This window comes from Dermochelys coriacea, chromosome 3 (assembly GCF_009764565.3).
Source record: "Dermochelys coriacea isolate rDerCor1 chromosome 3, rDerCor1.pri.v4, whole genome shotgun sequence".
Taxonomy (NCBI): Eukaryota; Metazoa; Chordata; order Testudines; family Dermochelyidae; genus Dermochelys; species Dermochelys coriacea.
Genome location: NC_050070.1, coordinates 97497055 through 97523241, shown reverse-complemented (window position 1 = coordinate 97523241; position 26187 = coordinate 97497055). Strand labels below are relative to the sequence as shown.

Below are 26187 nucleotides of genomic sequence, written 5' to 3'. Positions count from 1 at the left end.
TAGGCACTTTGCCACCACTTATTTTAGAAGTTTTTCTTCATAACTGTGTAAAAGCCTGATAGCTAAGGAATTAAAAGAATTCAGGCCTAACAATGATTTCAATGTCAGATTGAAACAATAAACTACTTTGGAGTGTAATGTTATCTTTCAGAATGAGAGGTGTTATCACTCTGCTAAAACACCTTCCTGTCTTTTTAGCATTAATGCAGACAGGTCTTTCTACAGGTAATGATTACTCCGTTAGGTAAATCTTAGAACGTTGCCAAATGAAGTATAGTAGCAATTGCTTTAACAAAAATCCATTTTACCCAATTTTGTTTTTAATTTAAAAGAAGAGGACATATGGTAACTATAAGTTACAGAAGAATAGGAAGGGAGACATTATCAGTGAATACCTGATACCTCAACAGATTAGTCACTAGCTTCTCTCGCTTTGGCCCATAAATTTGCTAGCAAGTTTTGTTCAAGTAAGAACCTGCACAGAGGATTAGAACTGAAAACTCAATGTGTTAATATATTAAGGTTTCACATTTCCATAGTGCATTTCATCTGAAATTTTCACATTGCACTATGAACAAAACATTCACAACAGTAGGTAGTCAGCACCATTTTACACATGGGGAAACTGAGGAAGTGAGAGGTTGATTTGCCCAAGGCAAGTCAATGGCACAGCTACAACAGAACACAGAATTCATAACTCCTAGTCACCTGCTCTAATCCAAGTTCCCTGTAAGCTGTGTGGCCGCGCAGCAACCTATTTAGCGCTGTACAGGCGCTCAGAGAACCCACCCGAGGACCTGCCGCGGCCAGCGGAGGGGCGCCCCTCCCTCAGCCCCACCTAGCCTGGCCCCAACCCGCTGCGGGAGAGGAGCCTCTCCCCAGGCCCTAACTCAGCCTGCGGTCTGGGCCCAGCTGCGGCCGGGGTAGAAACGTGATGCCGTGACAAACAGAATAGACTTGACAATTCTAAGCAAACAGAATACTAGCACAAGCCATACATTTTAGCAACCTAGGAATTCACAAGCACACACAATGCCATCAGAGATAAGCTGCCACAGACATTCTAAATAACAAATTAAAAACTTCCATTGGTTAAGGCACCTTTTTGTTTGCAAGAACTATTTAATAAGTAGTCACAAAAATAATTTATTCCATCATTCATAAAGAGTGACATGCAAGCTACATGATACAGATCCACTACACTCACCTTTGAAGTACATTTTTGTAGTGATTCCACCATCACAAAGTAACTAGAGAGAGGTCTGATGTTAGATTCTTTGTCTTTCCAAGTGTTAAAATGATATCTCATTGATAATAATCACTTGATGCCCAGAGTTAGCATTGAGGTGTCACAACCTGACAAGCCACAGGGTTTTACTACTGGGTATAACCTTGGACAATTGTTAGTGGTTTCCAGTCCCACCACACGTGGTAGCCTGGAACTGGGGTGTCTGAAGAAAGAAGCTTTTGACAATGTACAAGCTGTATTGGTGCTGATCTAAGATATGTAAACATATCTGTATACTACCCCCTTCTATATACCTGTGAGGAATATCTCTTACAGGCTGACATGTTAGGTTACATATTTGACACCTGTGAATAACAGACAGGATCCCATGTATTCCATGGCTGCAAAACACACCCTTTGCCCCAGATTGGCACTTTAAAATCTAAGCTCTCATATTAAAACAACACATACACCAATTTTCCACTCCTAATTGCAAAGAAAACTTTTAAAAGGTGAGCTAATGTATAACAATACAATATTGTTCCTTGAGTTTGCGGACAGCCTGAAAGAATACCTCTGAGATACATATGATCCATTTTAGTCAACCTAAGGATGACAGTTTAAATGTCTATATTTCCAATTAGCCATGTCATTGCTGATAATTTTATCACAAACATCCAACTAACGTGCTTAGCCCACAATCCCAAACTGCTTCCCATACCCTTCCGGGGTTCAAAAAGCCTCAAATATCCAGCTGCCAAACACATCCAGCTTCCACCTCCCTCCCAAATTAAATTTCCATGACACAATTATATATTGCCCTCACAAAAAACTGAAAACAGAGTGTGGGACAGCATAAAATGAATTCTACTTAACATGGCCTATTATACTGGCTGCATTTTTGTTCATGTTCAATTCAATAAAAGACTCAATAATTTAAATAAGTTGTGCAAAATTTCCAGTCTGCTGCAACGGCACGTCACAGAAGTCAAAGGGTCTTCCACAAAATTTAGTTTCAGCTTGCTGTGAAGGACATAGGGCCTTGGCATTCAGAATGCAATTTCTGTTCTCTTACCAACATAACGAAAAGTTTGCCTGACATGCCGTAACTCCAGAGGCTCAGGGTGTAACTTTGTCTAAGGCACTGGACCAAGACTTAAGAGACTAATATTCAATTCCCAGCTCTACCACATCCTTCCAGTATTACCGTGGGCAAGTCCATCTCTGTCCCTCAGTTCCCATCTGAAAGAAAAGAAAATACTTCCTTTTTCCCCAACTATTGTCTGTCCTATGGCCAGTAACAGAGTCCTTATTTCTCCTTACATCTAGTTATGTCTCAGTTTCCCCCTCTTTAGCAGCTGTCCCAGTCTTTCCCAGGCAGATGGATGGGATGGCGTTTAACCTGTGGTCAATACTTCCCCTTCCAAGTATCACACAAGGCCAAACCAAATCAAACTAATTTCTCTAGCTCTTCCCAGACTGAATAGTCCTTCTGCCTTGTTAGTGCAGGCTTGCTCTCCTGGGGCTACAGTGTCTTCCTGCTCCACAGGCTACAGCTTTCACCCACACTGATTCATGACTGCCCTTCCATACCCAGTTAAGTCATGTACCCTCTTTCCAGGGCCAAATGATTCCTTACCCTATTGGGAAGAGGGTTCTCTGCTCTTCTCAGCCTTCTCCAGGCTTTGAGACTCAACAGTCCTTTCCCTCTCATGGCAGGTGTGTCAGCTCGCCCACTCCTGGTGGTGCAGTGGAGGGACAAGAAAGGCTGATCTCAGGCCTCATTAGCCAAGCCCTCTGGCAGACTCCACCCCAGCTCACTCTCTTCACAGGGAGCCACCTCATCCCTGGTAAGCTTTCCCAGTCCACCACAGTCATAACCCATACCTATGCAGCTGAACAGCCAGCATCTCCTGTTCCCTGCAAGTCTGTCTCTCCCCTAACTGAGCCACAGTCAGCTTCTTGTATAGCCTGGCAGTCATGATTCCTCTTGGTCAGCTGACCTCTGGACTCTCCTGGAGAATGTCATTGTCCAGAATCTCTCTCTTTAAAAAGGTCAAGCCCCAGTAAAAAGGCAAACTAATACTGCCTGCTCTTAAAGGGGTGTTCATTTAGCTTTGACGTTTACCTGGATTCCAGTCACATACCATTCCTTTATCAGCAGCATGCATTTTTGCAAAAATATAAAAGTTTTGATTTCTAACTGGCAGCACATGGTTCGCTCTCCTTTCAAAAATTGTTCCAAACTCTGTTCTCCCTCACCCATCCAGTTTCAATATATGAAAATCATAGGAATCCCTCTTAAACCCCAGTAGGAAGTTTTAGAAACATCCCACTCTGGAAGAAATTATGACTAAGTTATAGTATTAATTTTTATCTACTACACACTAGATATCAAGGCACTTAGAAGAGTACGTACTCGGGTCTGTAAACCGGTAGCCAGTACACCAATCTTCCTCCCATCACCAGGTACTCTGCCGCAGAGTTTAACAGGTCAAAAAAGATATCACTCAGATGATAGTTCGAGGAAATGGAGATGTGATTTTCTGTGCTAAACAATATTAAAAAAAATACTGAACAGGTAATAGCCACAATTTTATTTTATTTTCTGAACAACATAGTCTGAGATTTGCAAAGCCAACTATGGCTTTTAGATGACCAAGTCCCACTAAAATTAATGAGAAATATGCATCCAAACTCCTTCACAGTGGCTTTGCAAATTCCATCCCTAATATTTAAAGAGAAAACTACTCAACTAAAATCACTTTTGAAATACAACTATTTTGTAAAAAGAAAAGGAGTACTTGTGGCACCTTAGAGACTAATAAATTTATTAGAGCATAAGCTTTCGTGAGATACACCTCAAGGCCAAGAAGCAGAAAAGGCTGTCATCCCAACAATGGAGAGATTGTCTGCCAGGACAGAGAATGCTTATTGTAGGTAAGCACAAAGAGGGGGGCAAGGAAAACTAAAAGACATGGTTAGGGCCCTACCAAATTATTGGCCATGAAAAAAGGCATCATGGACCGCGAAATCTGGTCTCTCCCCATGAAATCTAGTCTGGTCTGTGCTTTTACCCTATATTATACAGATTCACAGGGGAGACCAGTGTGTCTCAAAACTGGGGGTCCTGACCCAAAAGGGAGTCGCAGGGGGCATCGCAAGATTATTTTAGAGGGGTCATGGTATTGCCACCCTTACTTCTGCGCTGCCTTCAGAGCGGGGCAGCCGGAGAGCGGCAGCTGTTGGCTGGGCACCCAGCTCTGAAGGCAGCACCCCGCCAGCAGCAGCACAGAAGTAGGGGGCAATACCATACCATGGCACTATTACTTCTGCGCTGCTGCCTTCAGCGCTGGACGGCTAGCCAGTGGCGACTGATGACTGTGGGCCCAGCTCTGCAGGCAGCAGCACAGAAGTAAGGGTGGCATGCTATGGCATTGCCACCCTTACTTTTGCCCTGCTACTGGCGGTGGCTTTGCCTTCAGAGCTGGTCTCCTGGCCAGCAGCCGCCGCTCTCCAGGTGCCCGGCTCTGAAGGCAGTGTCGCCGCCAGCAGCAGTGCGGAAGTAAGGGTAGCAGTACCACAACCCCCCTACAATACCTTGTGACCACCAGCCCCCACCCCCCCACACCACCTTTTTGGGTCAGGACCCCTACAATTATAACACCATGAAATTTCAGATTTAAATAGCTGAAAGCATGAAATTTACAATTTTTAAAATCCCATGACTATGATATTGACCAAAATAGACCATGAATTTGGTAGGGCCCTAGACACGGTATATGAAGAGGTTTAAAACAAAGGTAAGCAACAGGGATGATGATGTGAAGCTATTTTGTAAATGTAAGTTTGGAACTTAGAAACTAGAAAAAACTTACATGGCCGAGGAGGAGGATTTTAGGAAGACGAGCACTGACGGTCACTTTTGCAAGTTATGTAGTGATGGTGGTACTTTTTAAAATTGTTTGGTTAAAGGACAGCAATGAAGTAAGTTTCTAAAACTGTGGCTGGCCTTCCATTAACACATTGCTATTTACAATTAATAAAAGGCTTACCTACCCTCTTTCCATTGCTTTAAGCATTTCTTTTTGTGAACCAGTTCGTCTAGTAGCTTCTCGTATGCCATATGGAGCTATACAGAGTAAATACATAATGTCGAGATCAGGAGTTCACCCTTTACACAAATAACGTCATGAAATTCTACAATAGTGTACATGTGGTAGCAGTTGCAAAGAGTTTATAAGATTAACGTCTTCAAGATGTATCCATTAAAAGTTTATCTTGCTCCTAAGGCTCACTTTTTTAAAGCTATTTCAAAAAGGTCTCTTATCAGTAAGACACTAAATAGTCAAGTGCACATTAAACACTTAAAAACTATTTAATATGGTGCTGAAGAGCTTTGGTTTTTTTTTTAAATGATTTTGTTGGCTAAAAGATCTTCTTTATATTTCCAACAACACATAACGCTGTTAATCCCCTTCCCTTGTTTCATCTTGTAATGGGGTTTAATGACCCTTTTAAGGCTAGAGGAAGCCAGAAGACCCTCTAACAGGAAGTTGAATTGGAAAAGGCCCACGAAATGGCCTGGCTCTCCAGAGAGGTCAGGGGCTGATGAGGGAATGACAGAACTCCCTGGTTGGGGTTCAGAAGTAACTGGAGGGGGGAACTAGGAACCAGATGCCCTGGAATGTGAGTGAAATTGAAAACCTCAGAAAGGGTTTGGGCCAATAAATTGAACCCTGGGAAGTAGAGTGTTACTTTAAGTACTCTTGCCAGCAATATGTCATTGAGGGAACTGAGGGCAGGATACCTGCAAGGCCCCTTCGTGCCTCGAAGGGGTATGTCCTGGGATGGGACTCTGCCACACTGATGCTGCAGGGCAGCATTGGAAAAGGGAGCTTCAGAAAAGAGATTGTTATTGTATTGTGGTAGTGTCTAGGGACCAGGACCCCAGTGCGCTAGGCACAAGACAAACCGAACAAAAAGGTGGTCTCTGCTCCAAAGACTCTATCATCTAAGTATAAGACAATGGATGTAGCCAATGTTCTTCTTTTTATCCCTGGTTGAATGCCCATGTAGGCCCTAAAACTCCAATTGCATTTTTCAGAAAGATATGGGTTATCCTTAGTGCCCTAGCCAATAGTCTTCTCTCCCCATCTGAGGGAAACAGGTCATAAATGTCCAAGGTTATGTCCGAGCTCTTGCTATGGCTGTTAAGCTCACCTGTGTAGTTGTTTCACTACCACTATCTATTGCTTTGTAAAATCCTTGGAATACTTTGGGATCAGGAGCCCTGTAGTATAGAGCGGGGCAGGGCTCCCTTCTCTTTCAGTCCACTGGGATCAGCTCTCTGGAGGAGGGTAGTATATACACTGGCTTCTCCCTCAAGATAAGGGGAAACACTGACAAGAGAAGAAAGCCCAGGCCAGAGCTCCAACCAGAAAGGTCCAGGACTGGCAGATTTGGTTAGCACAGAGCAAAAGCTTTGGGTAGAGCAAAGCTTTGTGTGTGGCAGAAGAACCAGGGCTGAATATGAATTTGTGTGTAACCATTATGAACTTTATTTTGGGGACTGTCTGACAACTGTTTGAACTATTTTGTTATTAAGGACTGAGGATTGTTTGAACCTTTTCTATTATTAAACCAGCCCCAGGTGGGGATGCTGTTAGCCAGAAAAGAGACTTGCAGGGAAGGAGGGGCTTAATGGACCCACAAGAGGGGGGCTAAAGGGGCAGAGTGCCTTCAAAGCGACACCTGGCCACAAGGAGGTGCTCAGTAAGCAGCCAACCCACTACAAAAGTCTGAAGAACTAACCCGTTAATGCACCTAGAAAATCTGAACAAATACTTCAAACGGTTGTAATTTTTTACATTTAAAAAAAATCATAAATACTACTACACAAGTCTTTATTTTTACATATCTCTGCAAAGCTTTAAGAATGCTGTACAAACATTAATTCACCTTCAACACTTCTGTAAGCTTTCCTAATGCTCTTATCACCATGGCATCAGGGAAGTGTCATCTCCATTTTACAGACGTGGAAACTGAAGCACAGAGATTAAGGGCTTGATTCTAATACCCTTACTCACGATGTGCATTACCTAGTTTGGCCAGCAGTCCCAATGAAATCAACGGGACTGCTCCTGGAGTGAAGTAACACTCGCCAGGAACAAGCGCAACAGAATAGAGTCTTAACTGATCTGCTCACGGTAACGCAGCAAGTCAGGGCAGAGCCATAGCAGAGGTCAGGAGTTCCTGGCTCCCCATCCCACGTTTAATCTAGTAGACTGTGCTGCCTTTTAGGTCTCCTGCTCATGACAAATGGTGTCTAATAAAGAGATTTAAAAGAGCAGAGAACCTTTCATATCTTTCACATTGCTGGCAGTCAAGCATGCAGAAGATGCACTAGGAGTTTGTTTGAAATCATTTCAGTGAGCACTTCAGGGCATGATGAAAGTCAGTCAGACCCTTTCCATGGACTTCAATAGTGTTTGAATCCAGCCCCAAGAGCAATGCAGTACAACTTAAAAATTGAACAGAAACCTCTCCTAATGCAGATAAAGTCACTCCAGAAAGAAGCGTGACTCAGTAAAGGTATAGGAGACAATAAGATATATTTCTGAATAGGAACCAAATACTCTTTCAGTGGAAATAAGTTAATGAAACAAAAAACGAAATATTATAGTTACAATGCTTTAATACAGTGGTCCATATTTCATTAGGTATTTAACATACTCAGATTAAATGCAGAGGTGGTGAAAATGCAGCCCCAATTTCTGTCTGTGATGTTCATCATTTCTAATGTGGAAATCACAGATTCCAGCACACACTATTAGCAGATTTGTGGTCTCAGCAGGCCATACTTCTGTCAAGATGGTAGATGCAAACTTCTCAGTTTTACGCAAATTAAGAGTCAGGTTCCAATGCCCTTACACATACTAAATAGCACCTTACATAACTAGTAGTTCTATGGAAGTCAATCAGACTGCTTGTGTAGAAAGGTTGCACTCAACATAAAAATATTATATTCTGGCTCTGCGTGTTGTCCCGTGTGCTCCTGGCACACATCCTTTTGTTAGGCAAAGATTTGATGACCCTGTACCAATATCAGTCTCAGGTTTGTATGCCAACTCAGCACATACAATATATAATCTTTTGGATACCACAGTTAGGCTGTTATGAATCACAAATATTTAGGACATTAATCAACTTACGATCTGTAATAATTGCATCAAAAAGCATTCCCTTCCTCCATATAGGTTTTGATGCATCAGAAATGAGTGCATCAAGATAGTATTTCTCTAAACCATACTGCCGAAGGTTAGCTCTGATATTCTCATCTGGTCCTCTCCACTTCTGGTCCTTCCTGCTTGCCTTACCTGCAAGAAAATAAAAAAGGCATAGTCTAAGGCAGAGGTTTTCAACCTGTGGTCCACAGACTATGTCTAACATTTCCAAAGGGGTCTGCCAATGAAAAAAGGTTGAAGGTTGATCTAAGGCAAATTAGATGTGGCAAAAGTGTTCTGATTTTTCATTTATTTTAAGAGAATAATAAGGTCACCTAGCTCTTATATAATGCTTTTCAACAGTAGATCTCACAACACTTCATAGGATTCATATTTGAGTAGTTGCCTCAAATAAAAACAATTTAAGATCTCGTCACCAGACTTGTCCTACTTATTGTGGAAAGTGGCTGTCAGCATTCTCTGAAGTATCAGAAGTTATTCTATTCAAGCCTTCCATTTCACAATTACATTGCTCCATAAATGCAAATGAGAGGAAGAAACAGTTACATAAAACTCCCCTACTTCACAGAGATATTGTGAGGAAAGTTTACAAGGCACTCATGTTATGCTAACACACATCACATAAAATCCTATTCATACATCAAATTTAATCTACACAAGAATCTTCCAGAGTAGCAAAAATATTGTTAGAACTTTGGGTTTCAAAAGCTGCTAAGAAAATAACCACTGTACAACAAAACAGGATGGTGCCACCAGTACTAGCAGTGGTTTACTGTTTTTTTAATCCCTTTGTTAGACTAACAATGGCTAACCTTTTATCTTAATTTAACACAGAAAACAAAAGGGATTCAATAAAGCCAATATGCATTTCCCACCATGAAGGTACTTCTCTGGGATTTAACAGGAAGAGAGAACACATCTGTATCTAACTTTAATATGAAGATAACTTTCCCTCATCTTGAATATTTGCAGATTAAGAAATACACACCTGTGGCATAAGGCATAATATCTCAATGGGAACATATAGTTGCAATACTGAATTCCACTACTTTAAACTGCACTATCAATATAACGAGACAACTCTAAAAAAAAAGTTCAAAAAAAGTTTAACAGTTTTTAGTAACAAAAACCGCCAATACAAACTGGTATTAAAGCCAAAATACTTAAAATTGAGCTTTAGTGAGTTCCAACCCACTGCAAAGAAAACGCCCATCTCAAAGCCCAATTCCTCCTCATTCAGTCATGTTAAGAAGTTTGGATAGAAACTCACTATGCTTGTCCCCATGACCCACTGGCTCTGGGGCATCGCAATTAGTCAAACCAATCTACCTGCTAATCTTACCACTAAACTGAACCATGCCAGGCACTGCCACTCCAGATGACATAATTCAGTTGTTGTTGGATTGGCAATTAAACTAATTACATATACTAGAAAACTTTAAAATAAAAAAAAATAAAAATCTTTATATCTTACTGACCATTAATATTCAGAGTACTGCCTAGTTAGGCTATATCCGTAAATCTGTTACTGTATCACAGATGTTTCCCAAAACAAACCCTGTGAAGAGGAATGCTCCTTTCAATCCGGATCTACTAGTACCTGCTATAAAAGATACTTAAATACTGAAGAGTTAGAATTAACTTGTTCAGAAAGAAAATATACAACGTACCTAATCCATGGACAGTGTTATAATCTATATCAGTACCACACACGTATGCTCCAAAACGTGCAGAGGATATAAGAAGGCCACCTGCAAAGGAAAGATAAAAAAGTGTATCATCTGCTGTAATGGATATTGCTACCTGAGAGTCTGTATTGAGGAACATGAGAAATGTGAAAACACATGTACAACTCTGGGTTACAATCAAATGGCAGTTGCTCCTTTCTAGTTATAGTTAGAAATAATATTACTGTGAGGTCCCTTGTGTGCCAACACTATTTTCTCTTTTATTCTCTTCACTGTACCTTAGTTTAACTTTGGAGGCTGGTCGTATGGTCTGCACACAAGGGTGCCCATTTCTGCAAGGCAGGCATCCACTCCCATGTACTAAAGTGCATTGCCTTAAAATGTGAAAACTATCAGATGGGGGCCACCTTCACAAGATTACACTGTGCAGTAGCCAAGATAATGACTTGGATAATGAAATGGAGGATATGCTTATAAAACTTGCAGATGACACCAAGATGGGAGGGGTTGCAAGCATTTTCAAGGACAGGATTAGAAATCCAAATGACCTTGATAAATTAGAGAAGTGGTCTGAAATCAACGAGATTAAATGCAATAGACAAGTGCAAAGTACTTCACATAAGGAGGAAAGAATCAAATGCACAATTACAAAATGGGGACTAACTGGCTTGGTGGTGGTGCTGATAAAAAGGATCTGGGGGTTATAATGGATCACAAACTGAATAGGAGTCAACAATGTGACACAACTGTGAAAAAGGCCAATATCATTCTGGAGTTTATTAACAGGAGTGTCATGGAAGACATGGGAGGTACTTGTCCCACTCTGTTTGACACTGGTGAGGCCTCAATTAGAGTACCGAGTCCAGTTCTGGGCACCATACTAAGAAAGATGTGGACAAATCTGAGGGAGTCCAGAGAAGAGCAACAAAAATGATAACGGGTTTAGAAAACCTGACCTTATAAGGAAACGTTAAAAATGCTGGGCCTGTTTAGTCTTGCAAAAAGAAAACTATGGGGGGGACCTGAGAACAGTCTTCCAATATGCGAAGGGCTGTTCTAAAGAGGACTGTGATCAATTGTTCCTCATGTCTACTGAAGGTAGGACAAGAAATAATGGACATAATCTGCAGCAAGGGAGATTTAAGTTAGATATTGGGGAAAAAAATTAAGGCTTCCAAAGGTTGTCGAATCTCCTGGAATTTAAGGCTTCCAAGGAAAGTTGCGGAATCTCCCCACTCCACTGGAGGTTTTAAAAAACAGGTTGGATAAACATCTATCAGGGATGGTCTACATTTGCTTGATCCTGCCACAGTGCTGAGGCTGGACTTGACGTCTCAAAGTCCCTTCCAGTGCTACAATTCTATGATTCTCTAACTCAGCAGGATAATCATCTGAGATTCAATGGAGGGTTTAAACTGAGAAGGAGATAAGAGACAGTCCAGGGTAGCAGTGTTCCTCTACAGCTCAAGAGGTACTGATGATACGTCTGAAGATGTGGAAAAACAGTTTCTAAAAAGAAGTAGAGTTCTACTGTTCATCACCTCTATAAACACCCAGAGGATAGGATCCACATCAGGAAGAGCTGGTTTGTTCAGCACTTCCACTCCCCTCCGGTTACCATAAGCTGATTAAATGAACATCAGTTTAAAAATCACTTCTGTCTGATAGTTTCTTTTAAACTTTCTATTGTTACAACTTATCCCTAAGGTTACTTAAAGTAAAATATTACAGTGGGGAAAATATGGTTCCAAGTTTTCTCCTAGTTTACTTGTCCATTTCACAGCAGTTTGTGTAAATTCAATGTCTGTTTGTGGGAATGCTTCACACAGCAACAGGGGAGAGAAACTAAAATATTAGGAAAATGTAATTGTAAAAAGCACAACAATTGACAGTGTCAGATGCAGTACTTAAAATAATTTCTAACTCATTTTTATAGTTAGATTTTAAATTGACAATGTCCCTTTCAAGTTATGCAAGTATGGCCAGAACGAAGACAGTTTATTTCCTCAATTATTGTGATGGACAGGACTGTGTACAGTTAGCATTTTTTTGGGGTATATAATATTTCGTTTTACTACGTCAATGGTGTCCTATACACACACAACAAAAACTAAGAAGTAAATTAAGTATTTGTTTCCCCTTACTGTTGAGATCTGTTAGCTTAGTAAAAAGTGTTATGTATGATTTACCCTTGAAATCATGCTACATCTGAATGGTACATAAAAGGGATTCAAGTGTTTCCTCTCTGTCCTGAACAGCTTCCAAAATAAAGAGAAGGATGGCAGTAATGTACTTCCAAAGAACATTGCTGGGTTAAATTATTACTAAGGAGATGTCCACGACAGTGAGCATAACATAATAGCACAAGGCCTTACACTGCAACTATAGACCAGACTCTAAACCTGCAACTCTCAGTTATGAGTGGTTATGCATACAGATCATCCCATTTTAGCGAGTGGGACAGTTCCATAAAAGTCAACAGCTCACCAGTGTGAGTAAGGGGTTCACAATCTGACCTTTGTGCTTATAATACAGATTTTTACTTTAGCCGTAATCTAAAGAGGAGTTTAGATTAGTAAAGCCAGACTTTAGGCTTGAGGCTATCAACAGCTACATTCATCAAATGCTACCCATCACCATCTGTGTATTCTTAAAACTTCTCAGTTTTACGCAAATTAAGAGTATTCTTAAAACTTATTAAATATATGCCATTTCAGAGCATTTTAAAAAAAAAAACCTCTTACATTTGTAAATTAATGAATTCAAATTAAGTAAAAATGAGGAGGAAAAAAATAATTGTCCTCCACTTTTTGTTGTTAATTGGATCTGGGAAAAACAAGGTTACTCACCCTAAAGGAGTCACCCGTTTCCCTTCTTGACTGTAATCCCTCAGAACAGATGGGCAATGCCTCCAGAGAGTCAAGACAAATTTAGCTAGCCCTGTCCCCAAGTATGATATACCACCCAGTCCTATAAAGAGAGCAAGAAAGAGTACTTTGCTCATCTAATAAATTGTTTCTTGATTGCAGAAAAGGAAGAGTTAGGAAACATGAACTGACCACTCAATAAGTCTCTGGTTTTACCTCCCACCTATATCAAATAGTCACACTTTAAAACTGAATCACAGTGAATACAACATTGATGATAATAAAGAACATACAACACGGTCTTCATTTTCTGTCTTCCACTATTACAATGAATTCTTCCCGTTCTGTCTAATCTTACCCCCCTTGCCTATATCTCTCTCCAAGTTTGATTTCCTAAGAGAATGAATTCTATGACAAAGTTGCTTTGTAACTTTAGTTTTTATTTAAACACAAATATTGTAATTAAATGAATCTGACAAGAGAAGCAGAACACAAGCGTAAATGAATTTTCTTGACCTTCCAAAAAGCACTGCCAATCTGTGAAGGGGGGAAAAAACAAACAAAAAACACAAGAAAAAGAGAAGAAGTTTCTGAAAAGATTATAGTGTGAACTGAAAATTTCCGTTTGCACATGAACGATATTATATATAAAATGTGGAATTGACAAACGCTTTGTATCATCTGAAAAACACTGATGCCATCAAAGCAAGATATTTTCCAAGTCACATTTACAAGTAATAAAGAGAATCAGTCCCAGAACTGTGGGACCTGCTCCTCCCCATTCCTAACTTCTCAATGAGGACTTGCTGCCATTCATTCTCTGGACCCTTCCTCCCAACTAAACACTCCCTTCTCCTCCCCTCCCCTCCACATTAGCACAGATACCTTTAGATCATTTCTTGCTCCCCTGCTTCCTTCTGGATACCTAATCAAAGTTTACCGGGATTTCACTAAGTCACATCCACTACACTCCATCTATAGCCTTTGAAGAAATTGATGAAATTATCTTGACAATCTACTTAAATGGCACATCCTGAAACATAGGCTTTTCCATTTCAAATTCAAACAAGGCGCACAAAAAGGTACTTGAATGCCTCACAAGTGATCCAATAAATGGAATAAAAGCTCCCCCTACTGACTTATCAGGAAAAAAAAAAACAAAAAACAAAACGGGGGAAAAAAAGAGAAATGCATATCCAGAGAAAAATGCACAAATTTGTCACCACATTTCCCTAGGACACAAGGAAGAGCTCATTATTTCCATGACTGAAGAATATGGTCCAACAATTGCCATGCTACTGTGTTCAGTCGGGGATGCTCTCTGCCCTTCAATACCTTCCTAACAACTCCCCCACAAAAATGTTACAAGGGGCAACATTCTTAAAAGTTCCCACAGTGACTTAGGAATCTAACTTCAAATTTCACATTATTTAGGAACCTAAGTTCTATTGAAAGTCAGAGTGACTCTGGCTCCTAAGCAGTTAAATAACTTCTGAAAATGGGACTTAGGCACTTTCAAAAATGTTACTCAAGGTAAATAAAGAATTGAGAAGGTATTTTGTTCTACATTTTCTACCCAGTCCATCTGAAGTTATAACCACTTCCCCTACAGGACTTCAGGAAATAACCAAGCAGTTAATTTTGTAATTATTCTTATTTGTACTGTGGCAGCACCCAGTAATGAACCAGGACTGGGAGCCTCAGTTACGAACCAGGACTTCGCTGTGCTAGGCACTGTACAAACAAACAAAAACAGTCCCTCCCCTAAAGAACTTACTTTTCACACACAATATATATAAAGCAAGCAATACCAATTTTCTAATTTTTTTCAGAAGTAGAAAAAGAAATACCTGTTCCAACAAATGGATCAAATACGACATCATTTGCTTTTACTCTCCCATGGTTTGCCATGATGAAAGACAAGCAGGCATCCATGCTTGTGTTCCCAATAAAATGCCTCCTTTTTACACTGTATGACTCAATAAGCTCCCTTTGCCCATCTGCAATCTGTAGAAACATTTAGAAAAATCAATGTGATGGCCCTGGAAATAATAGGTAAATAAACTAATAAACAGCCTTAATTATACTACATCACAAACAGAATATCGGACATTCTTCACTGAATAGTATGCCATTTGGATTGAATCCATTGAAAATATAGAAATGAGATTTCTCTATAAAAGAATTGGCCTATTAGTAAAATTCCCAGACTTTAGGCTTGAGGCTATCTATCAGTTACAGGGATGTTGCAATTACCAACTGTTATAGTGTCAGCTGCCTTTGAGGCACCCCCTTGTGGCCTGAGTTCACTCTGCAGGCCTCCACCTTCAATCTTCCTCCTTCCTTTTCAGAGCTCCCAGAGGAAATTCAAACCAGACCAGTCCTGCAGGCACTTCTGGTTTCCCGCTCCACCCCCAAAACAACAAACCAAAAATAAAAATACAAAAACATTAAGCAGTTACCTTGGTGGCCTTAATCTCTAGCCTCGGGTATCTCCAAAAGCCATTGCCAGGCTTGCTTTCTCTGGCAGTCCCTGAAATTCTCTCACCAACCCTCTTCCATTTCCTGTTACTTTTTACAGGGGAATCAGCTGATCCCTGTTCAGATGTACCTCCTTAGTAAGTAGGGTTTCCAACTTTCTACTTGCACAAAACCAAACACCCACGCTGCGCTCCTCCTGACTCCATCACACCTCCTCCCCGCCAGTCGCTCACTCATTTTCACCGGGCTGGCTCAGGGGGTTGGGATGCGAGAGGGGGTGAGGGCTCCAGCTGGGGTTGTGGCCAGAGATGAGGGGTTTGAGTTGCAGGAGAGGGCTCCAGGCTTGGGGATAGAGTTGAGGGGTTTGGAGGATGGGAGGTAGGCTCTGGGCTGAGGCAGGGGGTTGGGAGGAGGTACGGGCTTTGCGCTGGGGGTGTGGAGCGGGCTCCAGGCTGGGGTTGGGGTTGGGCCTCCCTGTTACGCACAGAAAATTCAGAATTAAAGTTAAACTTAAAAATTCAAATATATTAATGTATTTATGTAAACACATAGCTACACAAACAAACCACTTAAGTTCTACATTAAGGTCCTAGCTACACTGGTTTTCCAGCTAGGTTTATAAGCTATGTTTAAGTACTGTTAAAAGCAAACACTCTTCAGACCAGAACTTGTTGAAAAAATAGCAAACATTTTTAATGAGAATTTCAACCATCATGTTTCTAACACAGTTTGAACAGAACAGAACATAGGCAGGGTCAAACCACGTTAGAAACCTAGTCTGCCATCATAGTTTGATCCAATACAAACTGGCTGGCCAAACCATAGTAGAATCTAAAACAGGTTTCTATCTTTAAATATTTTTAAAAAGCCAGTACAGATGAGACAATGACTTTAGGGCTTTCACAGTGTTGCAGCAACTCAAGGCCCTCTCTACATTAGTGACAGAGGTGGACAATACTCTTAGTAACTAAGAGCTAATCAAGTATCATTCTTGCTAGCAGCCCAGGTGGTCACAATTGTCTTCTTGTAACCAGATCTTATTACTTGGTTAGGGACCTTGTCCAGATATCAAAGTTTGTGTAAACAAGTTGGCAGGTCTTCCTTCCTTCTAGTTTTCTTTGCACTAGGACATCCAAGGGTGCATTTCCCCATATACTGCTGGTCCTACCTGTGAACATGACATCTGGATGCTTTATCCTTGCTGAAGTAGTACAAGAGACTAGTTCAGATTTTCCCTGGATGCACTGATACAAATACAGTTAGGTAGGTAGAATATGGATATGCCAATGTGACTGAACCATGGCCATATTGTGAAAGACACTGTTGTATGAACACAAATCAATCACGTTTATTGTACATGGATCAGATGAACATGTCCCAGCCAGTTTAAAAAACATGGCAGTACTTCCTATATAGTGTAGATGGGACCAAAGTCCGGCACTTCCAACGTTCTACTCCATAAACATCAACTTCTGATTTACACTGAGTTAATAACTTCTGAGGTCCCAAGTTCATAGAACTGGAAGGGACCTCAAGAGGTCATCTAGTCCAGTCGCCTGCACTCATGGCAGGACTAAGTATTATCTAGACCAGGGGTCTCAAACACGCAGCCCGCAGAGCTATTTGCGGTGGCCCACCAAGTTCCCTGCGCCCCGCCCCAGCCCAGTCATTTCCTGCAGCCGCCAAGCTCCTCTCCCCCGCCGTCCCCCCCAGTGCACCTCGTCTCCGCTCCTCTACCTACCTCCAGGTGCTTCCCGCCGCCAAACAGCTGTTTGGCAGCACTTAGCGGTTTCTAGGAGGGGGGGAGGAGCAGGGAGTCGTGTGCTCAGGGGAGGAGGCGGAGAAGAGGCAGGGCAGGGGCGGGGAATTGGGGAGGGGATTAGAATAGGGGCAGGGAGGGGCGGAGTTGGGGTGGGGACTTTGGGGAAGGGGTTGGAATGGGGGCAGGGCAGGGTGGGTCTCATGGAAGGGGTAGAGTGGGGGCAGGCAGTGTCAGTGATGCAGTCCTTGGGCCAATGTATTAGTCTTCATTAAGCCCTCCTGGTAATTTGAGTTTGAGATCCCAGATCTAGACCACCCTGACAGGTGATTTCCTAATGTCCAACCTAAACCTCCCTTGCTGCATTTTAAGACCACTGCTTCTTGCCCTATTTTCAGAGGTTAAGAAAAACAATTTTTCTCCCGCCTCCTTGTACCAACCTTTTATGTACTTGAAAACTATTATGGTCCCTTCTCAGTTTTCTCTTTTCCAGACTAAACAAACCCATTTTTTTTTTCAATCTTCCCTCCTAGGTCACGTTTTCTAGACCTTTAATCACTTTTGTTGCTCTTCTCTGGACTTTCTCCGATTTGTCCACATCTTTCCTGAAATGTGACACCCAGAACTAGACACAATACTCCAGCTGAGGCCTAATCAGCGTGGAATAGAGTGGAAGAATTACTTCTCACGTCTTGCTTACAACACTCCTGCTAATACATCCCGGAATGATGTTCACTTTTTTGCAACAGCGTTACACTGCTGACTCATATTTAGCTTGTGGAGTTGCAGGGATAGGACCCATGGGAAAACTACCTTTCTTTACCTAATTAGGCGTCATCCAGGGCCACTTCAAGTCCCTAGGGCATGTTAGAACAGCCACAGGGATGTCCTAATTTGGATCCAGCTGCCTATAGCTTCAGAAAGTTGTTCAGAGTGGTGCTTCAGCCATATACCTCCCTCCACACACCTTTACTCTGGGCGTAGTGAAGAGGCTGTGTAGTACTATTAAGCCAGTATTGAGCTTTGCAGAGACTTGTCCCTATGTTGGAAAACCCCCAGTCGACAGGTTTACAGCTCCTCTGTGCTGGCAGAGCTGCCATAAAGGGGATATACAGTAGCACAACAATTCACTGCGTCCCTCATGTCTAATCTCTTTTCACAGACACCTTAATCTTTTCATTTTTGTTTGGACTGATGAATTAACCTGTCTTTTCTTACTCACAATAAGGATTCCCAGAATTCTGCACTATCATTGCATTATACTGTATATGGTGGCATAAACAACTAGTAAATTTTTAAAATGCAGAGAATTTCACTTTTTTTTTTAAAGCTTTAAATTTTCTTAAACTATTTTTTTTAGAAATTAAAATGTACGTAATGATGCTAGAATCTGTCTTTTCTGATTATGCGAATTACTAAAATCTGATATAGTTTTACCACTCACCCATCTACCAAAATACAAATCAAGAGGTTCTTCTGGAATGTTGTTAGGGTCCATTCCATAATCTTCCAGAATCCAGAAGATATGTTCTGGGTTTTTTAAATTTACTTTTCCTTCAAATGGCAGAAATTCCAGAGCCTGTATAAAGAGGAAAAAAAAATTCTAGACTTCCTGGGGCAATTTTTTAAATCGTCAGGACAAGAAAAACAAAACTCATCTGTTAATTAGACATTAAAAGTTACTAGAAAAGTGGGAAGGGGACAAAGAAGATTGAGATTTCACTCTTCAGCTTCTTTCTGATGTATAAAGAAAGGCTGAATGGTTTTGGATTGAAGATAGGTCAGGTGCCATTGTGTTTATTATTACATGTGCATTGCTTACTTCTAAAAGAGATTTACTGTGGATACTAAATATGGCATTTTCAAATTAAAACTTTTTTCAAATCAAGCCAAAAAGTACCTGCTCTCAGTAAGGACTATGGCTACACCAAGTGTCTAGTTTCAAAATTCAGACATTTTTCATTTTAGCCCCTTGAAAAAATATTCTAGCTATAATTGGAGGGGAGGGAGGAGGAGATTCACCCCAACTCCCTTGTAAGTGAGAAACAGCTGAAGGAATTTTGCTCAAACTTCCTCACTGGAACCCAACACCACAAAAATGAGAATCAACATTCACAGTGAAAATTTCAGCAAGATATGTAAAATAGGTGGCTATAAAGACTACAAAATATTTTGCGTAAGTACAGTAGTCACTATTTCTCTAAAAGATCATGGGAATATACAAAAATTAGCATTCACTTACCAATGCTTCTTGATTAAAACACTATTCTAGTTATGAAGAGACAGCATGGTCCAGCAGATTGGGCACAGGACCAGGAATCAGAAGACTATTTCCAGCACCGCAGCTAACTCATTGCATCATATTGGGCAAGCCAGTTAAGTCAAAGTTTTCCCAAATACAAATGCCTAAAATAAAGGCACCTGAAAGTGGCCAGATTTCCAGACGTGCTGTGTCCAGAAGTCCATTGCCTAACTTTAGCCATCCAACTTTCAACATTTTGGCCTTAACAACTCAGTGCCTCAGTTTCCCCATTTGTAAAATAGGTACATCGAAACTTGTTTTTCCTCATAAAAAGCTTTTGAGTAGATCTATTAGGAAAAGTACCAACTGTGAGATTTTCAATGGATTTTGAGTTAGGCACACAGCTCCCATCCAATTTCAAATGAAATTAGGATGACTAATTCCCTTAAACCCTTTTGAAAATCTCAACTCAAGTGTAAATGTATTAACACTATAGTATTCTTATGAACACATGAAGTTGAAAATAAGATTTTTTTTAAATCACTTACATCTATCCTTTTAATTTTTTCCTCTTGTATCAGTGTTTTGTTAAATGCATGAATATGTATTTTGTATGTTGAGTTTGACTGTAGATATGGAACCTAAAATAAAGAAAAAACACCTTTTGGTTAATACAAATTGCAACGCTATCCTGTGTGACTGAAATTAATTGCCTAGATTTTTAGACACGTACCATCTTCTCCATTGGGTAGTTCTTCAGAGATGTGAACAGCTCCTCTGCAGATTTTCCCTGACCCCACAGTTCAAATATAGACCTGGAAATTCCATGATTATTAGATTGCCGTCAGTGAAGAGAAACAATGCCTTATAAAATAAGCATCCTATTTCATATTCAGTCTTCTTGCACAACATATTCAGGAAAGCACTTAACCACATGCTTACTTGCTGCCTTGAATAGGGTTTTGTTTTGTTAATTGGGTCTCAGCTGGAGATGCAAATTTTAGTCCCTATGTCATGGGACCCTTAAAAAAAATATCCTTCATTTATCAATGTTAGCATTAATTACTACCATGCTAAGAGGCATGATTCACCAACAAAAATTCACTCATGTTTAAAATGTTCAAGAAAGAGCATTCAGGCTGAAATTCTGTTCTTTACCTATTTCAAAGTGGTTAGGTATCATTATACCTGAGAATTATACTGTGCTGTAATGCCCAAGCTATAATGGGACTAGCTACCATCAGAGGTTCTGTCTCATTTTTAAGTTGTTCTCTCTTATGCCATTTTGAGACAGATCACTAGCATTATCACCAACAACTTTTTATGGATTTCCTTTGCTTTCTATACTGCCAGTTTTAAGAGAGAAAAAAACCCCCCGTCTTGGAAGCTATGAGAGTTGACACCCTACGCTAAACTCTTCCTTTGGGACAGTTACAGTAATACATCATAGTTTGCCTTTTCTCCCATTCAAATATCCTAATCCAGTGGCTTTTTCATGTCAGAAAATCCCTTTTTCAGTACCAGGAACATTAATGGCACCATATATTGCTATACGTTCTTATGTGCACTTGCAGTACACCATATGTTAAAAACTCTTAAGAAATAGCTAAGGATTAGTCACTATGCAGCACCTTAATTTTCAAAGATGAGGGTCCAACATCTTCAAAATGCTGAAAGGTTCCAGTTAGCTCAAATGGACATTCCAATGAGCTATATTTTATTAAGTAACAACAAAAGCCACTCAGAATAAATCATTTTATTAATGTATTCAGTTCTTGAAAGTGTTATTTAAAGCTAAATTTGTAATCTGCATTTCTCCTGGAAAATAGGACATTTTTGAAGTCTGTTATTTCTTCTCACAGCATCTGTGTTTCTATCTACTGTGAGATTTTAAATTACTCAGAGTAAGAGCTACAGAAATGCTTGCAGTATAAACTGCATTAAACAGAATTGAATATTAATCTTTGTTTTTTGATTTAATGTTAGAGTGATATTTAAAAAAAGTTATTAGACCTGCATCTATTTATCTATCTGTTGGCAAAGACCACATCATTCTTTTGTTGTTGCTGATGTTGGGTTTTTTTAATAAAGTGCTTCAGAGTACAGTACTTAAACACCTTATAGAATCATAGAATCATAGAATATCAGGGTTGGAAGGGACCCCAGAAGGTCATCTAGTCCAACCCCCTGCTCAAAGCAGGACCAAGTCCCAGTTAAATCATCCCAGCTAGGGCTTTGTCAAGCCTGACCTTAAAAACCTCTAAGGAAGGAGATTCTACCACCTCCCTAGGTAACGCATTCCAGTGTTTCACCACCCTCTTAGTGAAAAAGTTTTTCCTAATATCCAATCTAAACCTCCCCCATTGCAACTTGAGACCATTACTCCTCGTTCTGTCATCTGCTACCATTGAGAACAGTCTAGAGCCATCCTCTTTGAAACCCCCTTTCAGGTAGTTGAAAGCAGCTATCAAATCCCCCCTCATTCTTCTCTTCTGCAGACTAAACAATCCCAGCTCCCTCAGCCTCTCCTCGTAAGTCATGTGCTCTAGACCCCTAATCATTTTCGTTGCCCTTCGTTGTACTCTTTCCAATTTATCCACATCCTTCCTGTAGTGTGGGGCCCAAAACTGGACACAGTACTCCAGATGAGGCCTCACCAGTGTCGAATAGAGGGGAACGATCACGTCCCTCGATCTGCTCGCTATGCCCCTACTTATACAACCCAAAATGCCATTGGCCTTCTTGGCAACAAGGGCACACTGCTGACTCATATCCAGCTTCTCGTCCACTGTCACCCCTAGGTCCTTTTCCGCAGAACTGCTGCCGAGCCATTCGGTCCCTAGTCTGTAGCGGTGCATTGGATTCTTCCATCCTAAGTGCAGGACCCTGCATTTATCCTTATTGAACCTCATTAGATTTCTTTTGGCCCAATCCTCCAATTTGTCTAGGTCCTTCTGTATCCTATCCCTCCCCTCCAGCGTATCTACCACTCCTCCCAGTTTAGTATCATCCGCAAATTTGCTGAGAGTGCAATCCACACCATCCTCCAGATCATTTATGAAGATATTGAACAAAACGGGCCCCAGGACCGACCCCTGGGGCACTCCACTTGACACCGGCTGCCAACTAGACATGGAGCCATTGATCACTACCCGTTGAGCCCGACAATCTAGCCAGCTTTCTACCCACCTTATAGTGCATTCATCCAGCCCATACTTCCTTAACTTGCTGACAAGAATGCTGTGGGAGACCGTGTCAAAAGCTTTGCTAAAGTCAAGAAACAATACATCCACTGCTTTCCCTTCATCCACAGAACCAGTAATCTCATCATAAAAGGCGATTAGATTAGTCAGGCATGACCTTCCCTTGGTGAATCCATGCTGACTGTTCCTGATCACTTTCCTCTCCTCTAAGTGCTTCAGGATTGATTCTTTGAGGACCTGCTCCATGATTTTTCCAGGGACTGAGGTGAGGCTGACCGGCCTGTAGTTCCCAGGATCCTCCTTCTTCCCTTTTTTAAAGATGGGCACTACATTAGCCTTTTTCCAGTCATCCGGGACTTCCCCCGTTCGCCACGAGTTTTCAAAGATAATGGCCAAGGGCTCTGCAATCACAGCCGCCAATTCCCTCAGCACTCTCGGATGCAATTCGTCCGGCCCCATGGACTTGTGCACGTCCAGCTTTTCTAAATAGTCCCTAACCACCTCTATCTCTACAGAGGGCTGGCCATCTCTTCCCCATTTTGTGTTGCCCAGCACAGCAGTCTGGGAGCTGACCTTGTTAGTGAAAACAGAGGCAAAAAAAGCATTGAGTACATTAGCTTTTTCCACATCCTCTGTCACTAGCTTGCCTCCCTCATTCAGTAAGGGGCCCACACTTTCCTTGGCTTTCTTCTTGTTGCCAACATACCTGAAGAAACCCTTCTTGTTACTCTTGACATCTCTTGCTAGCTGCAGCTCCAGGTGCGATTTGGCCCTCCTGATATCTTTCCTACATGCCCGAGCAATATTTTTATACTCTTCCCTGGTCATATGTCCAAGCTTCCACTTCTTGTAAGCTTCTTTTTTATGTTTAAGATCCGCTAGGATTTCACCATTAAGCCAAGCTGGTCGCCTGCCATATTTACTATTCTTTCGACTCATCGGGATGGTTTGTCCCTGTAACCTCAACAGGGATTCCTTGAAATACAGCCAGCTCTCCTGGACTCCCTTCCCTTTCATGTTAGTCCCCCAGGGGATCCTGGCCATCTGTTCCCTGAGGGAGTCAAAGTCTGCTTTCCTGAAGTCCAGGGTCCGTATCCTGCTGCTTACCTTTCTTCCCTGCGTCAGGATCCTGAACTCAACCAACTCATGGTCACTGCCTCCCAGATTCCCATCCACTTTTGCTTCCCCCACTAATTCTACCCGGTTTGTGAGCAGCAGGTCAAGAAAAGCGCTCCCCCTAGTTGGCTCCCCTAGCACTTGCACCAGGAAATTGTCCCCTACGCTTTCCAAAAACTTCCTGGATTGTCTATGCACCGCTGTATTGCTCTCCCAGCAGATATCAGGAAAATTAAAGTCACCCATGAGAATCAGGGCATGCGATCTAGTAGCTTCCGTGAGTTGCCGGAAGAAAGCCTCATCCACCTCATCCCCCTGGTCCGGTGGTCTATAGCAGACTCCCACCATGACATCACTCTTGTTGCACACACTTCTAAACTTAATCCAGAGACACTCAGGTTTTTCCACAGTTTCATACCGGAGCTCTGAGCAGTCATACTGCTCCCTTACATACAGTGCTACTCCCCCACCTTTTCTGCCCTGCCTGTCCTTCCTGAACAGTTTATAACCATCCATGACTGTACTCCAGTCATGTGAGTTATCCCACCAAGTCTCTGTTATTCCAATCACGTCATAATTCCTTGACATCACCAGGACCTCCAGTTCTCCCTGCTTGTTTCCAAGGCTTTGTGCATTTGTATATAAGCACTTGAGATAACCTGTTGATCGCCCCTCATTCCCAGTATGAGGCAGGAGCCCTCCCCTCACAGACCTTCCTGCCTGTGCTTCCTCCCGGTATCCCGCTTTCCCACTTACCTTCATTGCTAGGAACCTGAAAAATCATCAACCTTATACTTTTATTATATATATTATAAAACTAATGTGTGGGCACAATGGGTGAAAAAAATACAAAGAGCAGCTATACTAGGTTCATTCTTTCTAAGGGATATCCTTAATTATTCTTTTTTTCTTGACTATTACAAATATATTTTTGAAGGCAACTTTTGTAAAAGATCACTACACTTAGGTGAATTTCAAAAAACATTTTGCTGAAAACGCCATACCTTTCAGTTTCCTTTCCCATTGTTGTTTGAAGTAGATCACAATTTATCCCCAGAGAAAATACAACTATATTTTACCATATAAAGGTGCATTTGCACGAGCACACTCATAGCCTAGCATAGATAAAACTGAATATATGATGCAATCGACAGTCAAAAAGACATAAGGCTTCCTTTTCAGCCCTCAGACCATTGAGTCTGGTCTGCAAAGTGCCATATAATGGACACAGCCTTCTGCAGTTTGAAAAGCATATAGGGCTGTATCCTCCCCTCTGCTTCCACCACCAGAGCCAAAACAAGGAGACCTCATCTTAAGGGAGGAGGGCACTAGCTCCCTGGAACCCTTCCCCATCCCTAGGACCCACTGGAAGGCTCTCTACTGCAGCTCCACAGGCTGAGGACTCAGCATTCAGGATTGGAAAAGTGAAGCCAGGAAGCAGCTACTCTGTACCCCTTCTTTTTTAAATTCAGTGTTTAACACTTATCTATCACTTAGAACTGATGTAAAAATAAAAATATACCCCAATGGATTAAAAAAAACTCCCCTTTCTCCTTCAAAAAAGTCATTAACTTAAAATGACACAAGGTGTCCAAACAACTTTGCCACAAGGTTGTTCAGATGAAGAAATAAGTACTGTACTCTGCAATGAAGAACCCAGGATAAGACTGCTAAAGAGATTTGAAACTAAAGAATAAAGACGGATTCTTTTCAATCAATCATATTTCATTTCAACAATGTGTAGACATTTTCAAAGTTTCAACAGTGAAATTAAAAAAAAATAAAGACTTCATGTAAAAATATTTGCACAAAATAGCTGAACACATTGTCCTGCTGTACATGATTTGTAACTCTTACTTTGCACATACTGTCCTCCTCATTAGTCCTCTTGCCATCTCTTCTGAAGGAATATCGAGAATCCAAAATGGAGACTGAAATAAAAAGACAGTAAGAGAAATGCCAGTGCTAAGAAGAGGATATCACAAGACACACTATACAATTAAGATTACTTATATAACATTACAATACGCAATCAAAGGTACAAGAACTCCTTTCTTCTGGTTCTGATTTAACTGTTGTATAAAAAGGAGGATGTAATATTCAGTTTGAGATCAAACAGGAGCGGCTGGAATGCATGCACACACATGCTCTGTTTAGCACATGTAGATAGTCCAAAATAGTAGATTGTCCACTTGTTTCTTCATCTTTCCTCAAAGAATCCCATAGAAGCATAACCTGACAGTTGTATTTACATTTACCTATCCTTGCTTCATTCGTTTTGATTAACTGCTAAGACTAAAATTTAATACCTTCAGTTTTCTAGATACTCACACATTAGATTTAGAGAGAAACCCCC

At 41.1% G+C, this 26187-nt stretch overlaps 1 protein-coding gene across 3 annotated transcripts in view; it reads right to left on the bottom strand.

Annotated features, from left to right (window-relative positions):
* Positions 1–26187, bottom strand: part of TRMT11 (tRNA methyltransferase 11 homolog) — a 64129-nt gene that overhangs the window by 29859 nt on the left and 8083 nt on the right. For all 3 annotated transcript variants that reach the window (XM_038395379.2, XM_038395377.2, XM_038395382.2), the window contains exons 3-11: positions 25689–25762; positions 20246–20327; positions 20061–20153; positions 18715–18849; positions 14881–15037; positions 10146–10226; positions 8443–8607; positions 5288–5360; positions 3648–3779 (exon numbers count right to left, since the gene is read on the bottom strand). In XM_038395379.2, the coding sequence (XP_038251307.1) occupies positions 3648–3779; positions 5288–5360; positions 8443–8607; positions 10146–10226; positions 14881–15037; positions 18715–18849; positions 20061–20153; positions 20246–20327; positions 25689–25762 (992 nt within the window). The remainder of the gene's footprint in view (positions 1–3647; positions 3780–5287; positions 5361–8442; positions 8608–10145; positions 10227–14880; positions 15038–18714; positions 18850–20060; positions 20154–20245; positions 20328–25688; positions 25763–26187) is intronic.